This window comes from Cucurbita pepo, chromosome LG16 (assembly GCF_002806865.2).
Source record: "Cucurbita pepo subsp. pepo cultivar mu-cu-16 chromosome LG16, ASM280686v2, whole genome shotgun sequence".
Classification (NCBI taxonomy): domain Eukaryota; kingdom Viridiplantae; phylum Streptophyta; class Magnoliopsida; order Cucurbitales; family Cucurbitaceae; genus Cucurbita; species Cucurbita pepo.
In genome coordinates this window covers 5,782,595-5,799,253 of record NC_036653.1, presented here as the reverse complement: position 1 = coordinate 5,799,253, position 16,659 = coordinate 5,782,595, and the positions used below count along the sequence as shown (strand labels likewise).

Genomic DNA, 16,659 nt, shown 5'->3' with positions numbered 1-16,659 from the left:
CGACGAGGCAATTTATAGGATTCAACAAGCAATCGATATTTTACGATCAAAGATGTAATACTGTTTGTTTGTAGTAGCAGTCATATTAATAACCGAATGATGTTCGAAAGAAAAAAAGTCTCTCCTTGACAGAATTTCTTTCTATAATTGTGAATTTCATTGGACCCAGGAAATTATACATTGGAAGAATCGTTTAGCTATGCTAATATCAACAGGTTGATTCCTTCGCTCATGTATCTTCTTGAAGGTTTCATGGATCCGAAAGAAAATAATTGGGTTCTTCCGATGACTAAAAAGTATATTATTTCATGCAAGAAAAATTCCTATTCGTATATAATTGAGACACTTAAAGTGTCGTGAAATCTAATCTGCTGCTGATGATGATGAACTCTTGCCATCGTCGTCGTCGTCGACGTCCGAAGAACTTGAGTCCTCGCCCACCCGGCGTTCTGCAATCGCTGGAAATAGCCGCTGCTGTAGATCTGAATTCTGCTGCGACGATGTTGGAGTTTCTTTTTTGGAATTCTTTGCTTGCTTTGCCGCAGCTGCAGCTTCTTCTTCGACCTGTTGACAGGTCTTGTCTAACACAATTAGGAAATCGCGTACGATCGTGAACAGTCGCAATCCTTCGTCCTTTCCGGAATTTCCATGGAAGTAATCCACCGTTCTCTTCACCAGTGCCATGATCCTCTTTTCTTCCCCTGCAATCCACGAAATGTCCGCTTCTGCTCCTTCCACAAATTTCGACACCGATTGGTGGAATTTGCTGTCTTCGTCCAAACTTTCCATCTCCGCGTTTATAAATCCTTTGGTTCTAAGCAGAGACTGGCCGAGTTTCGAGATCGTCCTCGTTAGCCCTTCCGCATCTATGGCGGCCGCTTTTTTAACGTCCTGGAGCTCCGTGATCAAACCAGAAACGACCTGAAGACCTAATCGCCGATGATGTTCCACAGAACCGTCGACGACGTCTTCGGAAACCGTATCGTTGGAAACTATACTGGACGAACTCCGGCTACGTCTATTAGAGCGGGCTGCTCGACTGCCCTCCGAACGAATAATCTCCTGTACGACAAAGTGTAAGAGCGAAGTTTTGCCGTCGGTTCCCTTAACATCCGCCAGTTTCAAGAGCGTATCGAGCTTGAACGCCTGAGCACCGCCACGGTACGTCCCGACATTCATACGATTGCCAGTTTTGAGAACTGCTTCTAGTAGCTTGAAAAATAGCCTGCTGTTTCTAAGATTTTTGCAGGCGACCTATAACATTTATCAACTAGTGGGTAAATTACATGCTGTGTTTCATAAAGCGATTGTGTTTGATTTTGGATTTGAAAATACTTGCCTGTAGCGTAGCGAATGCCTCTTTAATGCTAGCGACGTCTTCCCTCAATGAGAGCATGAACAGAAGGCACTCCAATCGTTTAAAAGCAAAAGGAACGTCCACCAACACTTTCAGGAACCGTTCTGCTGGACCTAGCTGAGAAAGGTCCCCTGAATATAATCTCAGTTTCAGCTCCTCTTCTGCTGTTGGTGCCATCTTCAACAAGGTCTGCATGAGCTCTGCTGGAAGATCAGGATTTCCTGGTACATAATTTGTTATAAACCCTCTGTTAGTTTCATGAATTGAACCGATTGTAGATTTTATTCTCTTATCAAATCACAAGTACAACACAAACACAAGAACAGAGAGATTGCCTTGTTGAATGGCATCCACAACTTCTTCTGTTGTCACATTCAGTGCCCGTAGGAGAATTGAAAGGTTTTGAGCTTTCCTAGGGTCGATGATTTGAATGTACTGTACTGAAGGTTCCGAAGCTAAATCTTTCTTGCGGTTGCCTTTGTTAGCTTCCACTGCTGCATATCCAAACAAGGACTCCATCATCTCCTCATTGAATCTGTCAATTTTGTAATATACATCAAATCCCTCTGCTGCATAGTAATTACTATTCAGAACTAAGAATTCAAGTAGGCTTACTGGAATGATCCATCACTAATCTCGTGCCAGACCATGGAATGTCCAGGGTTGGCAAGAACCTTATCCCAGAAAAAGGGCTTTAACTTGGTTTTATGGCCTACTGCATCAGGATCCATACTTGAGCCACTAGGTCCACCCTTACGTGGCGCCATCGGTGGTGCTTGAGGTTTACCAGGGATTGCTGCCGGTGGTGCAGGTGGGGGCCGAGAAACTTTCGGGGGTGATGGTGGTGGAGCTCTGGGTGCAGGCGGAGGGGGTGGAGGTGCCACAGCAGGTGCTGTTGGAGGAGGAGGCTGAGCATCTGGTCTTCCAGGAGGGGGTTTTAGAGGCGGCATTGCTGATGATTTACCATCAGATGTTGGACCCTCAGCCATATAGGTATGGTTTTCAGGATCCACTGCTAAGTTGCCAACAAAAGAGGGTGGTGGTTTAGTTCCATTATTAGCGTTGAACTCTTTGGCTGCTGGATTTCCAACACTGTATGCCTTCAGTGAAGAACCTGCTGGTAATTCACTCAAAGATATGTTGTTTAAAGGCTTCTCATTCTTTTGCCCATCCTTCGGCTCAACCTTACTTCCCTTACCTCTACGACAGCAGAACAAAACCAGCGCAACCACAAGAACAACTCCCACACCAGCTGCTACAATACCAGCAATTATGCCCATCTGGCTTTCTTCATGCTTCTTTAGAGGGCGAGACTTGGGAGAAGCTCGTGGAAGAGGTGGTGAGCCAGCTACAGTAGATGGAGGTGAATCCAAAACATCAGTGTCGCCCACTGGCGGTAGCAGTTCTGGCAACGGGGCCGGGGCCACGACAGGAGGAGAATTGGTTGGTGCATTACTCGGCGACGACATTGGAGCATGAATGGGAGACAGTAATGGAGAATTAGCCGGTGATTCTGCAACAGGAGATGGAGCTGGAGCTGCAGTAGGGTGCGGTGGTGATGAACCTTGAAACAATCTAATTAATTGTCTCATGTGAATATTGGACTCTACGAAAATGAACTCAATTGATCTCCTAACCGAATCAGATAAATCACGAGAAAACATACTTCTCTTTCTTAAACAATCCAACAAGCCATGTTTCATTTCAGGAGGTAGAATTGCTATAGATTTATCCATGGTTTCTTTCTGGATGCAAGGAACAAATTGTTTCGTGCATGCCTTCTCGCCCTGTTATCACGCTAACATTACATCAAAATATTGTTCTATTTTGCAGATGATGAACAGCTGCTGGCATGCATTCATTCAAACGATCAAATCATCCTCCATGAACAGAAAAGGAAGCAAAAACAGATACAAAAAGGTACGAATCACTCATCCCTAATCATGGTTCTAGTTTGAATTGAAAGCAAGAAGTTCAAAATTATATACAAAAGCATGAAATTACCATAGCTCCTTCCAACTCTGAGGATGTGAAATGGCAATCGGCGGCATTGGCGATAACCATTTCTAACGTCTTCCTCCTGCCCTCTGAGCTCACAATTGCCAATGCACAGAGGAGAATCACTAAACCACCCACATAACCGCCTCTTCTCAATTCCATTTCTCTCTGAATCGCTATCCCATCCGTATTCTTCGCTTCTCATTTCATCGAACACTTAAGGGTTCCCCTCTCGAATCCCTCTGTAAATGAACCACTTCCTTGGAAAACTTTCCCGACGACCAAATAATTAGAGAATTACCGTCTCAAAATGAAACATCGATCATATTACACCAATCTCATGCGCAAACTCTTCGTCATATTTACAAAATTATGACGTTTTGGAGGTCGAATTCTTGGCCTGCGAATCCTATTTTTGTTCTTCATCAGCAGAATTTCCCCTTGATATTTTCTAATTCCCTCTCTTTTTTCTTGTTCTTTTCTGGATTCCTTTGAAATCAAAACTCAGACCCTTTCTTTTCCTCCCCGATATTTCGAAGGTATCTTTCCTTCATACCCGGAAGATAGTAAAAATCTGATACGTTAAGCAGACGTGCCGAGATCAATGTGGAACACCCACGATTGTTCATATTTCTTTCAAATTTCTTTTGTGCCCTTCTATTTTCAAATCTTATCCCTCTTCACCCCCAAACTCTCTAAATTTACAGAGCGGAACACCTTTTTTTTTTTTTTTTTTTTTTTTGGTAATAGAAATAATTAACATGAGTATTATTTGCTAAATTATTTTGTTAAGCATTTATTTAAACATTTTTTCCATAGGAATAATGGGCCAAATTTTGTTGGGCCGAAGCAACATTGTTATCCTGGGCCTTCAGGAAAGCCCAGTGAAATTGAAACACTCAAGACTGTAATGCTTAGAAAAAAAATGGAAGTGTTTAAATTGGATAATGTGATGAAAGAGACAGGTTGAAAGGTCCCGGGTGGTTGGCTCTTTCATTTTCATTACATCATCGTCCGACCATTTCCTCCTTGTTCTAACTGAAATTCGATTCCCAAAAAATGATCCTTTTTTTCTCTCATTTTCATATTCATATTCTCTTTTGATTAATTATTACTTCTCCTTCACAAGTACTTCAACCACCGGAAGAGCCTACACCTTCTTGATCCCACACATTTTCCCTCCTGTTCCTATTTTCCACTCAACAGACACACACACACCATCCATTATGGCAACGCTTCCTTAGTTCATGCAGCTTTCTCGACTTCTTCAAACCACCAATGGACGACTCTGCAGGAAACTGGAATTGGCTCTTCGATTACTCTACTATGGAGGATCTCCCCGTCGTCGGCGCCCCCTTCTCGCCGCCGCAGTCTGTCAGTTTCTCCTGGTCCAATCCCTCCATCAACTTTCCTTCTAATAAACACAGGTGCTAATTTGGTTTCTTCAAAATTTGAGAGATTTTGTTACTTGGTTCCATCACGGGTAAATTTGTGCACCCTTTATTCCTATTACCCTGTTTCTGGTTACCATGTTCCTACAAAACCCAGACAGAAAATCTGCTTAAATATATGGTTTTCCCCTGTTTTACTTTCTCTTGACTGTTTGCTGAAATGCCGTGCCATGCCCTTTTAGGGACAGAACAAATCAGTTTGTTTTTGCTGTTGTTGTTGTCGTCGTTGTGCCGAATCGTGTGCAGTGTCCTGTTGGGTGTTGGGACGCTGGTAATGGAAACAAAATTTATTAGCTGTAGACTTTGCTTTGGTCTTCACTACTATGCTATAGCATGTGATTAACCGGAGAATCTTTAGCGACCAAGCTGATAATCAATTAATTCTATTTCCCGATGCAGATACAAAGAATTCCAGTTCCCATAACCCCACTTGAATATTATTAAGTGGACTTGTTGGATCTATAAGTCTCTCTTATTCTACTTTTTAATTGGATGGTAGATAAATTACTCAGTAGGGTAATATTCTTTCAGTTGACTTCAGGTGAAAATTAGCATCTACAAGAACAATCGTTAGATCTTTAACTATTTTGGGTCTCTTTTTTTTTCTTTTCCTTTTGTGGGAAATAATTTATTTTGTCTCTTTATGGATCTTGTTATTGTCTCCAAGTCTGGTTTTGGAGATATGACGTCAATGAGAGAGCTCAGTCAAAGGTAATGATTGGCTCCTGAGCCTATGGGGTGATTCATGCTGTTTCTGGTCAAGCTTAAAAAATTGCCAATTCGGTGGATGCACTATTTTAGAGTTCCTGTTTTCATTAATTACCAGCTAACGACGATTCAAGTCTGTAGAGTAGCCTAAATTCACTCCTTCATTTCATACTTAGCGAAGGTCTTACAGTTTTACTCTCCAGTAAAAGGATAAACCTTCGGACAATTTATTCATTTTATGTATTACTTCTTTTCTTTGACAGTCTTGAGTTTGTTTTTACCTCAAATTTTCATTGCAACTGATTAGATATTCACTTTTTCCAGCCTTGAGGTAGACTGCTCATATGAAGATCTAGACAGCTTAAAGGAAGTAGGTCGGAAACGGTAAGTTTTTATTGGGTACTGCTGGAGATCTGTCAAATATTTAAGAATATATTTGGATTAGCTAAACGAGGTGAAGTACATTTCTGTTGACTATGTTGCAAGAAGGTGCAATGTATCATTATTTCAACGGGTTCCTGACTCTATATCTAGAAAGAAATTGCTGGATTACCCACAAATAGAAATTAAAGCGTTGACTGTTGGGAGTTTAGCTAGAGGATGATGTGCTAGCACAATTTATTATTGCTATCTCATTCCCAATCCCTTCGGATTCAAGCTTGAAGAAATGTCTCTTCATAAAAGCCACCATTAGCAGTTGATATAGTTGCGATATTGCCATAGCCTTATCTGGAACTATGTAGCTGTAGAACTCTATCATGAAGAAGAAGAAGACGAGAACATTGAGAAAAGTCATATTCTCATCATGGCAAAAAATTATTCAAGCTCACTTCAATAACCGTTAGGATCGGATTCAAAAATATGCATGCTCTGTAGTAGATATAAGTTTAAGGTATTTCTCTCTCAAACATCCAACGGTGAAAAATTGTTAGGCGCTTTGTAGCTGTAGTAGATATAAGTTTAGGACAGTGTGACTTTCTATGATCTTATAAATGTTAACATAAATTTGCTAGTGCTTTTTTTTTTCATCAAATGATATTTGGGAGTTTGATAAAAAGATCAGGGCCCAGATTCCCTGTTAATAAGTGGAATGTTCCCTGATTTAGTTGCATTCCATTGCATAAACACTAGACTCAAAAGCGTTAAGTTCTTGGGCTAAAACGAATTAATCATTTCATGTATTCTCAAAAACTATGTAGTCTCAAGGCTGAAACAAGTTCTGCATCAACCTCCAAAGCCTGCAGAGAGAAACTGAGGAGAGATAAGCTGAATGAGAGGTATCATATTATCAATTATGGCTCTAGCCTTCAATCTCTTTGTACTAATTCATCATCTATAATGATTTGAAGGTTCTTGGAATTATCTGCTGTCCTGGAACCTGGAAAACTACCCAAAACAGACAAGGTTGTCATCTTGAGTGATGCTATCAGAATGGTGACTGATTTACAATGTGAAATCGAGAAGCTGAAAGAATCAGAGGATGATTTGAAGGAAAAAATCAAAGAATTAAAGGTGAGATTTGTAACCCATGGGACCTCCCCAAGCTCGTTTCCACCTTGAATGTTGAATAGTTATAATAGCTGCAATGTTGAATAGTTTACTTACATCTGAGACACAGGCAAACTGGAATATACTTATCCCTTGATCTCTAAGCTCAGTATGCATGTAGGTTGAGAAAAATGAACTTCGTGATGAGAAGCAAAGATTGAGAGCAGAGAAAGAAAAGTTGGAGCTGCAAATCAAAGCAGTGAATGCTCGAGCAGCAGCTGACATCCAACATCCTCCCCCTACGTTGTCAGCTGCTTTTACAGCACAAGGACAAGCTGCTGGTAACAAGTTGATGCCTTTCATTGGTTATCCCGGCATTGCCATGTGGCAATTCTTGCCGCCTGCAACCGTCGACACGTCTCAGGATCATGTGCTCCGCCCACCAGTTGCTTAAAAGGGAGGACAAATGATTTGGTTCGTTTATTGTGCTGTTATGATTAACAATGCCTTTACATGTTTGTGTTTGGTTTTGAATTGTTCAAGAAACTCCTGGTGGTGTAAAAACTTTGTTTGAGGACTAAGCAGATGTTGCATTCCTAACTATATATAAATAAAACCAAGTTTATCATGTGATATCAGATGATATCAATATTCTTCTTCAGGTTCATCATGTGCTATGGTTACTGATTACCAATGCAGCACATGATTTGGGAATTGCTCTCAGTCAGAGCAGAATTGTACTGGCCAATAGGCTAGTGAAGGCGTCTAGCCTCAGCTACAAGAGTGGAAGAAGTCATAAACTCGGCCTTGATATCTAACAGGTAAACATGAAATGCCTGTAATAGCCATTTTTTTAGTTGTGATTTTAGCATTAAACTGATCATATTAGAGATGAATATGCATTTGCAGGCTCGGAGAAGAAGATAATGCTGTGGTGTATTACCATCGAGGTGGGTGAAGTAGGTTAGGAAGACTGATCTCTACAATTGTATATGATATTATCCACATCGAGTAATCTCTCATCTCTTTTCTTTTGATTTTTGCAAAGGGCTTCATATCAATAAAGATCGTGAGAATGTGAACGGACCACACGACTGCTTCTGGCCAGAATTCCTTTTCTGGAGTTTTGAAAGAGTCTCTCCATAATCGAGGTTCGACTTCTTCTCTAGAGCCATTGAATAAAGTATATCCTTCGACCTATCCTTTAAGCTAAATTAATACAAATATTATAAACTTTCAAAAGTTTCAATAATACTCTTATAATTTGTTTTTAAAAAAGTTAAACAATAAGTTCGGATAGAAACTTTTAAAATTGGTTTAAAAAATGCCAGTTTTTTTTTTATTTTTTTTATTTTTTAAATTCATTTATATTATTAAACTTTTCTAAAAACTTAAAAAAAAAACTTTTAACCTTTTAAAAAATTTAAATCTTAAAAAGATTGGTATTGCCGATTAAAAAATACTCATAAACTTTGAAAAGTAACATTAAAAAAAACTTGAGATAACCTATGAAATGTCGATAGATGGTAAAAAAAAATAATAATAACTTTATTTTATAAAGGTAAACGGTGTTAATGATACTTTTAAAATTTTATAAGTATTTTGTAGATATAGTATAAACCATAAGAATATTTTTAAATTTTTAAAAAAAAGTAATAAAACTTAAAAAATTTAAGGGTTAAAGTTGTGATGGTTTATTTAAACTAATAGTAAAAGCATTTATTTTTAGTTGAAAAATATTATTTAAATTTTTGAAAATTTATAAATATTTTTTATACTTAATTTTTTTATTAATTTAGCCAAAACACATAAATTATAATCTATAACTCGGTTTTTACGGTGTTCATGAGTAGAAGATTAAATCACATGAAACTTACTGTAAAAAAAGAAAAATCACATGTAACGTAACATTAATTAGGGTAAAAGATTGGAATTAAATTCACAAAAATGCAATGACCACTCTAACTTAGCTTTTATTGAATTGGGAATTATAAATGAAATATAGAACTTATTTGGTGGTGTAATCAAAGCTCCTCAGCTGTACCCTCAAATTTTAATTTCCAATTTCAATATATTATAGCCGTAATTGTTGGCAACGGCTATAAAGGTGTGCAGATTTTTCACAGCCTCATCATTTTCTTTTTCTTTTTATTTTGGGGAATTCATGAGTAGTTATTATGACTCTTCCAGTTTTTATTTTCTTTCAATTTATTTTAAATATTTTCATTCTAAAATTTATATATATATATATATATATATATAAAAATAACCCTTACCATGAATGTTATGAATACGTATTCTGAAGCAACCACGTGTATTAAGTTGGTAGTTGCCTAGTGGTTGTGATGTTTAATGTGTAATTATTTTATGGGTTAGGAAAAAAAAAAATTAACTTTTAATTTAAAAACATTTCAATCCTCATTATTTAAGAGAATAAAAATTATCAAATATTATAAGTTATTGTCAACTTTTCCCTACCCATAGTTATATATGTGAGTTGTTGTTATTTCGTCTCTTTAAAAAATCTCTCTTTGCCCTCGTTTTTTAAAACCTTCTCTTAAAATCAAGGTCAAAGGCTCGAACATATGTCGCTTGGCCGTAGGTGACACAAGAACGAATTGACTTAGCTCACTCGTCGTTGGAAAGTGAGTGCCGCACAATCGCAAGTCCGTTACCATCAAAAGTGCGATTGTGACGAGTGGTATCTCTTTTGAAAATTCCTTGTTTTCTAAAACCTTCTCTTAAAACTGAAGTCATAGGCTCGAACATACGTCACATGACCGTAGGCAACACAAAAACGAATTAGCTTAGCTCACTCGTTGGAAAGTGAGTGCCGCACAATCGCAAGTTGTCTACTATCAAAAGTTCGATTATGATAAAATTTACGAACGAACGCGGGTTGGTTGAATTGATGGTTGGTAAGGAAGATTGTGGGGGGGGGATATTTTGGAGGAATGGAGTCGTGGAGATATTTTTGTGGAAGGGTTTGAGAAAGCACGAAAGGTTACAATTATTTCCACATGTCATGTGAGTAACAGAGACACGAAAACCAAACAATTATTTATACACTCAGGAATCATACGGTCCATTGCTTTCCTTTGTGATCCATCTATTTCAAAAGTGAACCCATAATTTTATTTTTATATTTATATATATATATATATATTTTTCTTCTTTCTTTGTATTTATGTCTCATCCACACATCTGGCTTTTCATTTCAACACTAAATCAATTTGTGGACAACCACTTCCCTTCCAATCCAACATCCATATATTTTTATATAATTTATATTTCCAATTTTGCCCTCACTCCAATCTTCTTCTTCATCTTCTTATATTTGTGTGGGGTCTCTAGCTTTTTAAGAGCATTCATTCTAAGCCACTCACTTTCTTTCTTCCTCTGTTTACGCCATTATTCACTTCCTCTCGATTCAATTTACTTTTTCTCAATTACCCATTTCTGTGAAAGCAAATGGGTATTGCTTCATCTATACAAGTGTGTGGAAATAAATGATGGTGATTTACACCATGGGTTTGTCAAGTAGTGGCAAATACGTCATTCTGCTATCTATCTATATACATATATATATATACAAGCCTTATGGTGGCATGCCACATTTACATTTAGATTCAGAAGAAGAAGAAGAAGAAGAAGAAGCAATGTGCAGAGGAGTGGTGGAACAGAGGAGCCACGGTGGTTGCCGGGAGTTTTCGGCGGCTGAGAAGGGTGGTGATTCGGCGGAGGGTGCGGTGTTGATGTGCGAGCTCTGTGACTCGAGGGCTTCATTGTACTGCCAAGCGGATGATGCTTATTTATGTAGGAAATGTGACAAGTGGGTTCATGGTGCTAATTTCTTAGCTCTCAGGCATATTAGGTGCATTCTCTGTAATGTTTGCCAAAAACTTACCCATAAATACCTCATGGGAACCTCTACTCAGGTCCTTCTCCCCACCATCGTCACCTGCAACCAACCTCCTAATGACTGCAACGACAATCGCAATCTTAGCACATGTTGTTCTGTAAGGCTCAAAACGCCTGTTCTCTTTTTGTGAATCGTAGTATCTTTTCATCTCTCTCTCTCTCTCTCTGATCTTCAACTTTCAGTCTGCAAACCAGACTCATACTGGAATTCTTCTTCATTTGCTTGTTCTTTTGCAACCCCAAGTTACTGTCTCATGAAAATATGTCTTCTAATTTGAATCAATGGTGGCTGTGAAAGAAATCTCTCTGGCTGTGATATTAACAAGGTTTCTAAAAGAAGATTACAGAAGAAACATGTTAGAAACAAATCGCTGTCAAAGGTTTCAGTCGATGTTTGCTGGAAAATTTCTCTGGCTGGTGTTTTCTGAGCACAAAATGCAAAGATTAGTAACTGAATAAAAGAGAGTGGAGTTATATACTAAGAACCAAAAATGTTTTATTATACTCTCAGAGACTATGAACTCTTCCAAAAGTGACCAAAACAGATTACGTGGGGAGTGAAAACAGAATAATCTTATTTATGTACTAACGAAAAAAAATTGGGTTGTAGCTCTGCCTATTGACCATTGAATTGCGTGGGTGCAAAGGCAAGAGGCTAAATCATCATATAACAATGTTGTCCTTCAAGATTTTTACCACTTGTTTCCTCCTATCTGAAAATTTTTCCCCATTGCTGCAGTGGAAATGAAGAGACAAACAGAACATTATTAAACAAACACGAGAGAGCAACAAAATTACATACGAAAGTAATTAGCCCATTTTACAAGAAAGAAAGAAAGAAAATGCCAACCTCTTCAGGGCAATTTAGAGTCACTGCTGTATGGACAAAATTATTGCTGATACTATCTGTCGATTATAAAGCTGTACTGGCTATGGCTACATCTTTATCTACAACCTGTGAAGTATAAAATATGATGGAATCACATGTATTGAAATGTGCTGTCATGTAACAACAAGATGGACATTGCAAGATTATCGGTTTGTTTTCACTACTTTCAATCCATTCATTTGCATCTAAAATCAAAAACCCCATATTCTATGTCTTAATTGAGAAGGGGTATGTGTATTGCCTGCAAGGACGTGAATTTGGCCACAGATACAAGAAACTCAACACCCTTTTCCAAAAGATCCATATTCAGATTTGAGGAAGAGGGCCTAGGACCAAAATTTATATGGCTAAAAGACATTTTACATTTTCAATGAATTATAGACCAGAGAGATTCAAGTACAGAGCAAAGAATACCTTGTTCAATATGACATATGTTTTGGAATTAGGAGCTGAAACTGTTTATCATAGCTCAAAAGTTTCTTGTCACGAGAGGATCGTAGTCATAGGCTTCGCCTGCTTTCACGAATCGACCTTTAACCCTTTTTCTAGTATCAGCTCTGGCTTTGCGAGATGCGTATCTTATTTGCTTTCCAAATCTGAATACGAAGGAGGTGCAAATACCATCAGTAGAATGATTAAAAAACCGTCTCTCTTATCAAAATGGGGCATATTAGTTTCCATTTTTCAACAATAAAATGCCAGATAATGACACTGCAAAGTCATGAAGATGATTGAAGATACCTTACTGAATGGTTACTCTAAATTGATGAATGCAAATGTTGTAATTGGACGACAATTGCTTATTCTTGCAAAAAATGATACGTACGTTCTTGTTTTCTTCTTTTCATTGTATCTCATCTTAGCTTTATCCCTATTCCGATCCTTTGCTAGTGGACCAATAGCTTCCATGCTAGGATCCCATGAGGTTTCAGTCAAAAACGCCGGCGATAAACCACAGTCTTGATAATCTGCACCACTGCTTTCGCCAGTGATATTTGACAGTGAAACTGATATACTTGAATGAACCTGAGCAGTAGGAAATCCAATGTTGAAATTTCCTTTGCAACTAGGATTTATAAGCGTGCAATTTGAATTGCCGTTTCGAATCATGTTCATGGAAATATCGACTTCAGATGATTGAAATCCCGTATAATCTGAGGCCTAAATTAAAATTAAAACGAAAGCTACTATTAGTGATGTATCAAATCCTGAAAACTTTGCACAACCGAGATCATACACGTGTTTTCAGTAATCCAAATGATGCAATGGAGCCATTACGGGCCTACGATGCTTGCTTGAAATGTACAAAAGTTTATATCATACATACCTCGATGGTGTCCTCAACAGGAACATTAGATTCAGTGACCGGAAAGTTTCTGTCAATTAGAAGACACTCCAATTCTCCAGCATCAAACTCGAATTTCATTGTATCTTTCGGAGAGTCAAACAACCCTTCCCCATTTTCCGAGTGGAGAGAAAGATTGCCAAGATTAAGACTCTCACATATATCATTATTTTCATTGGTTTCAGCATCCTTAAAATCGCAAAATCATACACAAAACACATCAGAATTGGCTCAAATCAGATCCGCAATAAACTTCTCGACGAGATAGAATTAGATTAAAATATATATATATATATATATATATATATATATATATATATATAAAAGAGTACGTAACCCTACCTTTGGAGGATTCGAGTCATCGGAAAGAAAATCCGGTTGATAAGAAGGATTCTCAGGAGACGCAGAAGCAGGAGCGGCGATCCAGGTCTCAAACTTACAGCAAGTTTGAACGTCATTCAAATTTTCAGCGGCAGAGGGAGCTTCAACGTCCGTCAAATCGATGGAATCGGCAATAACATAAGGCGTCGTAAGCGAGGTCCAATCAGCGGTGGCGTCGAAGGCAGTGGTACAAGAAGTGGAATCGAGAAGGGAAGTACAAATCCTGGAGAACTCAGACGTGGAAGGGGAACCAGTGTAAGAATGAAGAAGGTGAGTGCGTTGGGGAAGGGAAGAACAATCATCGGCGCTCCAGTCACAACCCTGACAGAGGGAGACTTTATCATCCATACAGCGCAGAATGGCAGGGTGAGCATTGCACTTGTCGCACAGCAACGATCGAAGATGGCGTCGTGATAATGAATTAGCAGAATGAACGATGTAATCGCAATGCAAACAGAGACGCCCCGAATCAGATTTACAGTAAACAATTGCTTTCTCCACTCCACAGAACTCGCACTGAGGTTCCATATTTAACCCTCCGTTTCAATCCTTCAACCAAAATTTACGATTATAATTTTCTTTTTATTTATTTATTTATTTATTTATTTTATTTCTTCAACACAAAACGTCCGCCTCAGTCTCAATGAAACTAAAACCACAGTCAAATTTACTTTCATTTTTTACTAACTGTAATTTTATTTTTTTATTATTATTTACGGCATATAGAATCTATTTATGCTTACCTGTCTCATAATTTTGCTGTGGATGCCTGAAATATCCCTTCCTTCATATTTCTGTACAACCAATTAGGTTATTTTGGAATAAATAAATAAAAAGCTTAATAATATATTTTAAACTATTATAATTAAGAGGTTTATTTTAAAAAGTATATATATCTCATTTTTTAAATTTAAATATCGATATAAAATTGAAACTTTACGGGCAGCCCTTAAAATATAAGGTTTAGAAGTGGGTGGACATAAATATTATTCCAATTTTTATTTGTAAATAAAAATAAATATTCTACCCACCTTTAAAAAACACTCTAAAATTTAAGAGGAAATTTAGTGTGAAATTAAAAGGAGGTTTAACAAATGATTCTTAAACTTCTGAAACTTTTAAAAGCTAAACTGACCCGTTTTAAATTTTACAAAAATAGAAAAGAAGAAGACTACGAGAAGGACGACCAGAAGAACGTAGAACAAATGATTCGATAATGAATTGAATCAAAATTTTTAAAAACTCAATAGAGTCGACCTTCTTTTTAATTTTACAAAAGAATGACGGTGAGGAACAGAAGTGAGAACCAAAAGAAATGGCTCAAGAATGAACTATAATGTCCATTTTTTTAATTTTTCTAACAAAAAAAATAGAACTGGCTAAAATATCTTAAAACAAATGACTCATGATTTTACAGAAAGTGAAGAACAAGAAATGGCTCAAGAATGAACTAAAATATCTTAAAACAAATGGCTCATGATTTTACAGAAGAATGATGGTGAGTGACGAACAGAAGGTAAAAGAAATGGCTCTATAACGTCCATTTTTTTAATTTTATAAAAAAAAGATAGAACGACCCAAATATCTTAAAACAAATGGCTCAACCATGAACAGAAACAAAATGGTTAAAAGTACCTGAGTCTACCATTTTTTTCAATTCAACCAAAAAAAAATAGAATAGAAAATGAGGAAAAGAATGATACCTAGAAAAGAAATATCCAACACCAATCGAGAATTTGGAAGAGCAATCGAACCAGATGAAGGAAGCAATGCTCCATTAATGGCAGCAACTAAACCAGTTTTTTGATGATGATGAAGAAGAAGAAGAGAGCCAGTATCTGTAAAGTTGTAAGAAAATAACTGCTTTTTATTTGGTTTTGGGAGAAGCTGAATTTTTTCTCTATTTTTTAATTAATTATTTATTTCACTATTACTCATATCCGACAAGTGGCTTCCTTTCCTCCTAAATATTGATAGATGATGACGTGTGATGGCTGAGTTTTCAAATGCTTCACAAACTCTTTTACACGTCAGCCGACATATCAGCAGTTTTATGGGCCGGACTTTGAGAACTCCGGATCTCGGATCACTCTATATCTGTAACTTTCCTTTATCTACTCCTTTTTTTTAATTTTTTTTAATTTTTTTTTTAATATTTTGTGGTGGGATTCGTGTATGACGTGGCATTGCTGTCTTCGCATTGGCTGCTGCTTTAAAGGATATTTTCCAGATTTAACGTATTTCTATTTTCCTTTTTATTTTAATGGTTTTTTTTTAAATAAATTATAGATTTTTAAAATCAAAATTTTACCATCCCTACAATAACTCGATGATAGGTACCTTCACTTATCATAGTTAGTCTCAGTCTCTTAATTGATGCGAATCGAGTCATTTAATTTCTAAATTTTATATTTTTTTTAAGTTGGTTAAATATCTAATAAAACTCTTAATTTTATATTCACTAATTTTTAATTTATATCAGTTTTATGTTTATTATGTTTACGTTAAGTACTCAAAATTTAGAGATTTTTTTTTTCATTTTCGAAAAATTTAATTTCAAATTCCGTGGAATCATGAAATAATTATCATTTTGTTTTTTTGTACTAAAAAAATTAAATTAAATCTATCTTATGTTATGTAAGATTTTTTTAATTAAATATTTAAAGTTTTATTAAAAAAAATCATTTTTAATTTCACATTAAAATTAAAAATTTTAAAAATTATGTACTTTTAATGAAGTGTTAAAAGAGGACTCGTAACAACCAATATTGCTCATCATATTGGCCTTCGTGACATAAATGACTCCTTAAGAAGTTGAGTTGTCTTCCATGGAGTTCGAGCGTCTACCTTCACTATATTAAAGTATTCATAGAGAATTTACAACGTACTACTTATTTTTGACTGTTTATAAGCTTATTGTTACCAGTGTCATATTGTGCTCAACCACTTGATTTGGTTCTAAAGATTAGCTTAAAACTCATTCCCTTTACTTAAAATTTAAGTAATTTTAGACCCGAAGTAGTTAATTGAAAGATGGTTGTTGACTACGGTCAAACATTTCTAACTACAATCTTAAATTAGTTAACTAATTTTTTTTTTACTAGTTTTTTTTTAGCATTCA

The 16,659-nt window shown here is 36.7% G+C and overlaps 4 protein-coding genes across 7 annotated transcripts; 2 read left to right on the top strand and 2 right to left on the bottom strand.

Moving 5' to 3' along the window:
* Window positions 1-44: 44 nt before the first annotated feature.
* Window positions 45-4,190, bottom strand: LOC111777144 (formin-like protein 3). Its single transcript, XM_023656607.1, has 5 exons — window positions 3,362-4,190; window positions 1,973-3,144; window positions 1,693-1,892; window positions 1,340-1,578; window positions 45-1,254 (listed from the first exon to the last, which is right to left on the bottom strand). Exons 1-5 carry the CDS (start codon window positions 3,515-3,517, stop codon window positions 364-366), a joined length of 2,658 nt encoding a protein of 885 aa, XP_023512375.1. The 5' UTR covers window positions 3,518-4,190; the 3' UTR covers window positions 45-363.
* Window positions 2,816-7,637, top strand: LOC111777146 (transcription factor ILR3-like). 2 transcript variants are annotated; one of them, XM_023656612.1, is made up of 7 exons: window positions 2,816-2,904; window positions 3,191-3,277; window positions 4,650-4,782; window positions 5,839-5,898; window positions 6,714-6,791; window positions 6,864-7,026; window positions 7,184-7,637. In XM_023656612.1, the coding sequence occupies exons 3-7, from the start codon at window positions 4,682-4,684 to the stop codon at window positions 7,454-7,456; spliced, it is 675 nt and encodes a 224-aa protein (XP_023512380.1). In that variant the 5' UTR covers window positions 2,816-2,904; window positions 3,191-3,277; window positions 4,650-4,681; the 3' UTR covers window positions 7,457-7,637. The 2 variants fall into 2 exon arrangements, with proteins under 2 accessions (XP_023512380.1, XP_023512379.1); XM_023656611.1 differs by lacking the exons at window positions 2,816-2,904; window positions 3,191-3,277 and having other exon boundaries at window positions 4,396-4,782.
* A 2,768-nt stretch (window positions 7,638-10,405) lies between these two features.
* Window positions 10,406-11,076, top strand: LOC111777147 (B-box domain protein 31-like). Its single transcript, XM_023656613.1, has one exon. The coding sequence runs from the start codon at window positions 10,512-10,514 to the stop codon at window positions 11,052-11,054; it is 543 nt and encodes a 180-aa protein (XP_023512381.1). The 5' UTR covers window positions 10,406-10,511; the 3' UTR covers window positions 11,055-11,076.
* Window positions 11,077-11,296: 220 nt separating this feature from the next.
* Window positions 11,297-14,069, bottom strand: LOC111777145 (putative zinc finger protein CONSTANS-LIKE 11). Of its 3 annotated transcripts, none has more exons than XM_023656608.1 (6): window positions 13,500-14,069; window positions 13,140-13,346; window positions 12,639-12,973; window positions 12,227-12,408; window positions 11,774-11,878; window positions 11,297-11,656 (listed from the first exon to the last, which is right to left on the bottom strand). In XM_023656608.1, the coding sequence occupies exons 1-4, from the start codon at window positions 14,064-14,066 to the stop codon at window positions 12,282-12,284; spliced, it is 1,236 nt and encodes a 411-aa protein (XP_023512376.1). In that variant the 5' UTR covers window positions 14,067-14,069; the 3' UTR covers window positions 11,297-11,656; window positions 11,774-11,878; window positions 12,227-12,281. The 3 variants fall into 3 exon arrangements, with proteins under 3 accessions (XP_023512376.1, XP_023512378.1, XP_023512377.1); XM_023656610.1 differs by having other exon boundaries at window positions 12,639-12,838; XM_023656609.1 differs by lacking the exons at window positions 11,297-11,656; window positions 11,774-11,878 and having other exon boundaries at window positions 12,319-12,408; window positions 12,554-12,973.
* Window positions 14,070-16,659: the final 2,590 nt, after the last annotated feature.